This window comes from Akebia trifoliata, chromosome 7 (assembly GCF_017979445.1).
Source record: "Akebia trifoliata isolate Shusen 1 chromosome 7, ASM1797944v1, whole genome shotgun sequence".
NCBI classification, from domain to species: domain Eukaryota; kingdom Viridiplantae; phylum Streptophyta; class Magnoliopsida; order Ranunculales; family Lardizabalaceae; genus Akebia; species Akebia trifoliata.
In genome coordinates, this window is record NC_141381.1 from 13004981 (window position 1) to 13013266 (window position 8286).

Here is an 8286-nt window from a genome sequence, read left to right on the forward strand (position 1 = left end):
AAAACTTTCCCCGAATTAAAAGGTTGTCAGGTCATCGAGCGAGAACTCTCACTGACAGTGTCAGATCCTTGAATTTTAAAGAATTCTCCCTGACTAAAAAGTGCAAATGTGCAAGTGTGTTCACTGTGTGAAACTGAGTAAAATCTGAGTATAATTTGAACATAACCTGAGCATAAACTAAGCATAGACTAATCATAAACTGGGCATATTTGAGCATAAACTGAGCATAATTCCAAGAAAATCCTCGGTGGTAACTGAGCAAAATCCAAGATGACCCTTGGTGGCATCTGAGCAAAATCCAAGATAACCCTTTGGTGAAAACTGAGCAAAATCCAAGTTAACCCTTAGCGGTAACTGAGCAAAATCCAAGATAACCCTTGGCAGCAACTGAGCAAAATCCGAGATAACCCTTGGCGGTAACTGAGCAAAATCCAAGATAACCCTTGGCGGAAACTGAGCAAAATCCAAGATAACCCTTGGCAGAAACTGAGCAAAATCTAAGATAACCCTTGGCGGCATCTGAGCAAAATCCAAGATAACCCTTGGCGGCAACTGAGCAAAATCCAAGATAATCCTTGGCGGAAACTGAGCAAAATCCAAGATAACCCTTGGCGGCAACTGAACAAAATCCAAGATAACCCTTGGCGGAAACTGAGCAAAATTCAAGATAACCCTTAGCGGCAACTGAGCAAAACTGGCAGAGGAATGAAGGAATTTTAGAAAAGAATGAATGAATTTGGAGAAGACTGATTGGAATGAATCGGAGAATGAATAAATCCAAAAGATAATGAATCTGGAAGAGAAATGATCGAATCTAAGAATGATTGGATCTGAAAAAGAATCCGGAGAACGAAAGAATGCCATATTTCTTATGTGAGATCTAAAATGCTTTTGTTTGAACCTTAAGGATTTATCAAAAAGTTTCATGAATTTAAAACCTTAGTTTTTATTTCTTTTGAACTTCAAGAGTTTTTCGAAAAACTGTTGTGGACACGGGATTTCGAATGTTTTTCAAACATCCCTCCACTTTGGGGTGTTTTGGAGTCGCCACCATTCATTTTTGGAAAGGGGTGTGAATGGTCACCCGAAATTATTTTTCTTTAAAAAACATGGCATTTTGATATGTTGATGACTCTCGTATGGATATGGTACATATTTGGTCCAACCTTGATTCAAAGGTAAGGGGGTCCATTTATGGAGTAGGGAAGGTGTTAGGCACCCTACTCCATCCACGTAATGTGGTAACCTCGGATTCGGTATTTTAAAATAAAAATAAAATAAAATTGAAGAAGAATCGATATGTGCCCTCAAGTGTGAGGGGCTTCGATGTTGGTTCAAATCATTGAGGGCACCCTTATGAAGAAGGGGCCCTTTGGTGATTTAAACCATAGTGGTGTGTGCAAATGTGTAGGAAAGGGGTGAGTAGAAGAGGGAAGTTGGGGGGGGGTGTCCTTTTGTCAAACCCACCTTGACCTTCCTTGACTTCCTTTGACTTTCCTTGATGTTCTTCTTTTGAGTGGACTTGGACTTGCTTCCTTGATTTGCTTGAGAGAAGATTGAGATTTGAGAGTGGTGTTGAGAGTAGAGTAGAGTAGAGTAGAGAGTTGAGAGAGGGTTGAGTGTAATGAAGAGTAAAGTAGAGAGTTGTAGTGTTTTGAAGATTTTTTTTTCAAATTTTCATTAGGTAGTGTAGGAAGAGAATGGAGGGGTTTTTATAGAAGTTGGGATGTATTTTAGGGGTATAATAGGGTGAGGGTTTAGAATGGTGGATAATGGCATGGGTTTTAGAGGAAAAGGGTATGAAATTTGAGATGAGAATGAGGGTATTTTTGTAATGATGGAAATGGGTTGTGTTTTAACCCAAATGGTTTGGATCTTACCCAAATCCATTTGGGTAGAGTGTTTGGTGGGATGAGATGAGTGATGGTTGATGGGAGGAGTGGTGGTGTAAGGGAGTTGTTTAGAGAAAGAGTGTTGAGATGGTTGAAGAAGTATGGTGTTTGATTTGGAGAGATGAGTGGTGATTGGTTTGATTTTGAGAGGATTGAAGGGATGATGACATGTGGCAAATGGAGAGATGGAGAGATTGGTTGATTGGTGATGGTGGTTAGATGATTAGAGAGAAGAGTATGGGGGTGATGATGGGAGGTATGGGTTGGGGTGATTTTGTGAGAGTGTTTTAAGGAAAAGTGATGGATAGATATGGGTTGTGATGTGGGTGGTTGATAGTGTTAGAGAATGGGGAATAGGTTAGGGTATGTAGGGTATGGGTTGTGAGGTGGGTGGTTGATGATGAGAGGATGGGGAATAGGTTAGGTTAGGGTAGGGTTATGGGTTGAGTTGTTGGTTGTTGATGATGAGAGGATGAGGAATAGGTTAGGTTAGGGTAGGGTTATGGGTTGAGTTGATTAGATGAGGGAGGTGGAAGGGGATGATGACATGTGTCATCTCTTGGTGATTGGTTTGATGAGATGATGATGGGTTAGATTGAGTTTGGGTAGTGGATTGGGCTTTGGGCTTTAGTAATGGATTGGGTAGGGTTGTGGACTTAGATAATGGATTGGGTAGGGTTGTGGGCTTGGATAGAATAGTGTTGAGTTGGGTTTATGTTGAATAGGGCTTGAGTTGGATGGATTTTGAGAGTGGTGAGGTGTGCGGGTCCATGGGCCACGTCAATGGCCTCGAACCTTTATTAATTGAAGCGTATTGGATTTCGTGTAGGTTTGGGCTTCAGGGCCCATTCCAATTTTCGATTTTTGGGGGTACCTTACGTCGAGGGCCCGCTCAAATTCGGGTGTCTACAGCTGCCCCTCTTTGCAGGAGTTGCGTGCAAAGAACTGCAAAGAATAGACAAAACCCTGATTTGCGCGGGTCCGAGGATTTTGCTCAGACAAGTTTTTGAAACACCGATTTGATTTGATGGTTAAGAGATGGCTACCCAAGCACGGGGTCTTACAGGGCGCTGGTTGATTTCCTCGACCTCGTGGCGCGGAGCTCGTGTGAGGTCTTGGATTTGTGGTGATTTGAGAAAAACTTTGACTTAGGTATTTTCAACGAGTCTTTAAGCAGTTGGTTTTGGCTTTTGCAAGAATACCATTTTGATTTTTTTTGATTTTTTTTTTTGATTTTTTGATTTTTTTTTTTTTGATTTTTTTGATGATTTTTTTTTTTTTTTTTTTTTTGTTTTTTGTTTTTTGTTTTTTGTTTTTTGTTTTTTTTTTTTTTTTGTGGTCCGTTCTTGAAGTACTCATTCGGTCCGTGCTTGAAGCACGGACTGTTTAAATCTCATTCGGTCCGTGCTTGAAGCACGGACTGCGCAAAATTAATTCAGTCCGTGCTTCATGCACGGACCAGAACATTTTTAAAAACCGAACGTCGCGCCTAGACGTTTCATTTGGCCGTTCTTCTCCGTTTTCTCCTCTGATCCTTCGTCTTCTCCTCTCTCATTTCTCTCTTGCGTGCTTGGGTGATTGAAGAGACATGTCGGGCGTGTGGATATTTGGATTTGGCGCATTTTTGGTACTTCTTTGGATTACTCCTTCGATAGAGGTTAGTTCATCTTCTCCTTTTAGATTAATTTCTTTTTGATTTTGCAAACCTCTATCGCATGACCACTTGCTTCGAACAATCCATAGCGAACACACAAACCTCGTTGCATGCATGCTTGTTAGACTAGGATTCTTGTTTATGCCTTCGCCATGCTTGTCTTCTTCGAAATTTTTATAGCATGAAAACCTGGTTATATGCTTATTTTCGATATTTCTTTCACCTTGTTTGTTCACATGTGATCATGAAATTCTGCATTGTGATTTTGTTTCATTTTTCATGCTCTTTTTGATGTTCTCATCGCTTGTGAAATGTTCAGGGCATGATTATGGCGATTTATCATTTTGTTTCGCATGCTTTTGTTTTTTTTAGAACCCGTTGGGTTTGCCTTGGACTTTGGAGTAGGTTCCTTAGATGTAGGTGAGATTTATGGGTGGTGGATTCTGGAGAATGATTGGGACAATGGTTAAGCAACCGGATGGAGTGATTTGAGTGTTATTAGGAGAGGTTAGGCATGGATTGTGGTTGGTTTGGCGAGGTATGGTTATAGATGGATGGAATCTTGATTTGTGGGGGGTACTCGAGGTGACGGTGTAGCTTTGATCAGTGGGGTGCCTTGCAGGGGTCAAGGTTTTGGATCGTGGGGTTGGTTTGGTTTAGGTTGGTTTTGTGGGTTCGAATAGAGTCGTAGCTTTGGTTTCGGCTTAGGTCAATGGGTTCGATCGTCGTTAGGGTTTTTGGTTTGAGTGGGCATCTTATTAGATAGCTGGTTTTCTCATGTAGACGGCGCGCACTCGTGGGAGTAGGGCTGCATTGATCGGCGAGCCTGGAGATAGACCGGCTATGAGGACTCGATATGAGCAGGAGACAGTGAGGGTGCCACCGGTAGAGGAGGCGACACAGTCCTCATCTAGTAGCTCTTCTTCAGAGAGCGAGGCAGCGGTCGGCGTCTCTAGACGTCGGTCTGCCGTCCGACGAGTGCCTGGGAGGAGTAGGACTGCAGAGGCGGCAGGCAGAGGTGGTGGTGGCCGAGGTGATGGTGGTAGTAGCAGTGGTGGCAGAGGTGACGGTAGTGGAGAGGGTGGTAGTGGTGGTCGAGGTGATAGTGGTAGCCGAGGTCGAGGGGTAGAGGGAGCTCGTGCTTCGATTCCTGCAGAGGCCAGAGAGGGTGTAGCGGATACTCCTCTTCTCACTGGATTGAGCAGGCACGTCTCGATGTACGTGCGGATGGACGTGCCGACTCCTTACCCATCCAGCAGCTACAGGGGCAGTTGGAGGACTTTTATGCTAGAGTTCTCCCAGTTTACTGAGGATCTGAGGGGTCAGTTCACCCGAGCCGGCTTTGGAGCGTTCTTGAGGATCCCCTACTTTAGGTCAGACCGACCTATTTTTGTTGCAATGATGGAGAGATGGTTTCCGGCTACGCACACATTTCATATGCCAGAGACAGAGATTGGCATCAGGCCGTCAGATTTTGTGACCATCACCGGGATCTCTATGGAGGGAGAGGCCATTTTTCCTCATATGCTGCCATTAGATGAGGTTGCCGAGTTGATTGGGGCTCCTTATATTCCGGCTGGCGAGGTCGGCAAGCTGCATAGGCTGGGCATGAGGTTTCTGTGGTCGACCCTAGGTCAGCGGGGTCGGACCGTGAGGCGAGGAGATGCCGATTTTGCTGCCGTTTTCCGCCTCAGTTTTCTGCTTTTATTAGGGAGTTGCTTCTTCTTGGAGGACGACTCTACCGTGATGACTTGGTTTCTCCCTTTTCTTCGAGACATCCGCCGAGTAGCTGCCTATGACTGGGGGAGTCTGATTTATGGCACCATCCTTGGTAGTCTAGATCGTATCGTGGAGGGTATCACTTCCCCACGAGGTGGCGGTATCTCGGCCAGGTTCTTCTGGCCTTTTATCGAGGTACTTTCCTTCTCACATCTTGAATTTTTAACATTTTGTCTCTTTCGATGATTGGTCTGATCTCGTTGTTTCTTTTCTTCCAGCTTTTTGTACATGTTCACTTCCCATATTATCTACCTGAGATGCGCCATCCAGATGAGGGTTATCCTCTCGGTGCTTTTTGGGCGACTCGAGACGGGCGCGTTATCAAGAGCAATGCCCGTAGCGCTCGGGCCCACTTTGATAGGTGTAGGCTTCATGAGGTGAGTAACTTCTTTCGGTTTGTAGCACTAGAACTTCTTTCCACTATTTTAGAATCTCATTGCTTCCCTTGTGCAGATATTTTCAGTCACTTTTCCGGACCTTCCTCAGTCGGTCCAGGAGCGCCGAGAGGTGTGGGCAGCCTTCGATCGGGACGTGCGACGGGAGATCTATCCCTGCTTCATTGGTCGTCTCTTCTATGCATACTACTTTGGAGAGCGATTATTCTTTCAGCATGATCGATCTCTCAGTATCCCGGCGGCTCCGGTGACGCCTTCTTCTATGGATCTGTCGAGCGAGGAGTACCTGGCCCAGGTCGGTGGGGTACCAGCGCGAGGGCTTCTAGTGGAGGGTGATTATATCAGTTGGTTTAGGACCGCCTCCATTGGTTGCCTGATGCCTGCTATGCCCATGCGTGCCGGGATTACTGAGATCGGTGGAGTCTTCATCCATGAGCATGATGATACCGTGAGTCCTTGACTTTTCTCTTTTTCTTATCTTCTGATTCTCCATGACTGTTCAAGTCTAATTTGCTACTTTTTTTTCTCAGATTGATGATCTGCGTCGCCTCCGGGAGGGGTATAGCGTGATCGAGGCCCAGGCGGCCCGTTGTGCTGAGATGGAGGCTCGGTGGAGAGCGGCTCAGGCGGAGGTGGCAGCTCAGGCTGAGCGCATCCATGAGTTAGAGATGAGGCTGGCCATGAGGGAGTCTCGTGCCCAGGCTGAGATGGTACGTTTTTCTTTCCCTTATTTCTTTCAATTCCGTATTTCTATCACTGTAGGCTGATTGCTTTGTTTTCATGTGATGTTTCAGGACTATCATCGACGCCATGATGGGGCCAGCACATCTACTCATCCGCCTCCTCCTACTCAGGTACATTTAATTCCAGTTATCTTCTTTCACTATCCTGCTTGCATATTTGCCTGTCATTTGAGTGCATCTGTTTATCTTTTCAGGCTTCGGATGGCGCCGGACCCTCTACCCGACCCCCAGCTTCTACTGTAGATTCTTCTGATATGGGCTTAGGGATGCATGATCTGCCTGCCTCTTCTGGTACCGGTTCTGTCTTCTCCGGGCTGCGGGACGTAGATCTTTCTGGTGTTGATTCTACTGCTCGAGATGCTCCTGGGTCAGATGATGATAGATCTTAGGATATGTTCATGAACATTTGAAACACATGTAAATATTTTTCGTATTTTGTGCTCATTGTATGACTCTTTTTATGATATATATACTAGTGTTTATTTCATTTCGTATCCTTCGTGAAGTTATGATTGAAACCATCGTGGAGCAATTGGGATGGTAACATCAAATAACTAGGGTTTATGGGCCCCTTTATGCGTCCGTTCATGCATCAATTCAACATCTTGCATGTACTGGTCCGTGCATGAAGAACGGACTGCGCTTATTTTGAACGGTCCGTGCTTCATGTACGGACTGTTTGAATTTTGAACGGTCCGTGCTTGAAGCACGGACTCAAGTAAATTTACTCAGTCCGTACTCCATGTACGGACCAGAACCTTTTATTTTTCCTTTTAACTCACAGTCCTTCATTTGGTCATTCTCCTTCACGATTTTGGTTATTTCACACACACTAGGGCATCAATGGAGCCCACTCATGCTTTGGAGGATTCCACCAACTTTGATCTTACGGTTGAAAGCTCATCTCCCGCTCTTGAAGGTAACTTCAACCTTCCCAATCTCAAAAGGTACGCCGTTATAGACCCATTTTTACATCAATGGCTTAGTTCCATGACTCATGAAGAGAGAACTAGGTGGGATTCCAACAAGCTTGGCTTCACTCTCTCTTTGTCGAAGGTCACTATCATGTGGGACTTGATAGAGGCTCTTATGGGATTTTGGGTCCCAGAGCTCAATTTATTTCGCTTTGGAGACAAAGAAATGACTCCTACGATTGAGGAGTTTGAACGGATACTTGGCCTTAGCCAATCGCCTAGGGTGGTTGTACCACCCTTACGAGAAAGTTATAGGAAAGAAGCATCGGGATTCTTTGGGGTCACCAAGCAACAACTAGGACGGATTGATGGGAACTCAAATCTACTCAAGGTTTCTAAGGAATTTTTGCTTCGATGGCTTGGGGATACGAGTTCCCCATCTCGTTTTGACATTTTGACCTTGGTGGTAGTGAACCAACTTTTGTTCCCTCGAAATGATGAGCATGTGAATCTAGCTTTGATAAGCGTGCTCGACCAAGTGCGACAAGGTTTTAGGTTGGCTCCTATGCTTCTAGGAGAAACCTATTTGTCTCTCACGGCTTGTTCGAGCGGGAGAGAACGAGTATATCATGGGTGTGCTCCATTGTTGCAGGTAATGTCCCTTTCAAGTTTGGAAACATCATGATTAGAATTGAAGCTTTTAGATTTTGGGGCATTGTGATTAGAGTTGACTTCCCTTTTTGTGCAGCTTTGGTTCTTCGATCATTTGGCTTTGACTACACCCATTAGTCGTCCTTTCAACGTCCATGCTGATTTAGTGGCTTTGATGAACAAAAGGAAACCTTCCCGTCCATTCTGGCGGCAAGTTGGGTTGGTTTGAAGGTTTGCAAGGTATGCCAGATGAAGAGA

General features: G+C 44.9%; 1 protein-coding gene across 1 annotated transcript; it reads left to right on the top strand.

Moving 5' to 3' along the window:
- The first annotated feature begins 5555 nt into the window (after positions 1-5555).
- Positions 5556-6898, top strand: LOC147398239 (uncharacterized). The gene is made up of 5 exons (XM_086448959.1): positions 5556-5702; positions 5779-6168; positions 6251-6430; positions 6515-6574; positions 6658-6898. Exons 1-5 carry the CDS (start codon positions 5583-5585, stop codon positions 6850-6852), a joined length of 945 nt encoding a protein of 314 aa, XP_086305085.1. The 5' UTR covers positions 5556-5582; the 3' UTR covers positions 6853-6898.
- The last annotated feature ends 1388 nt before the right edge of the window (positions 6899-8286 follow it).

Excerpts from the sequence above, each read along its gene's own strand:
- LOC147398239 (XM_086448959.1), top strand. The coding sequence starts at position 5,583 with ATGCGCCATCCAGATGAGGGTTATCCTCTCGGTGCTTTTTGGGCGACT. Across the intron at positions 5,703-5,778 it reads ATAGGTGTAGGCTTCATGAG|ATATTTTCAGTCACTTTTCC; the intron begins GTGAGTAACTTC and ends TCCCTTGTGCAG. Across the intron at positions 6,575-6,657 it reads ATCCGCCTCCTCCTACTCAG|GCTTCGGATGGCGCCGGACC; the intron begins GTACATTTAATT and ends TTATCTTTTCAG.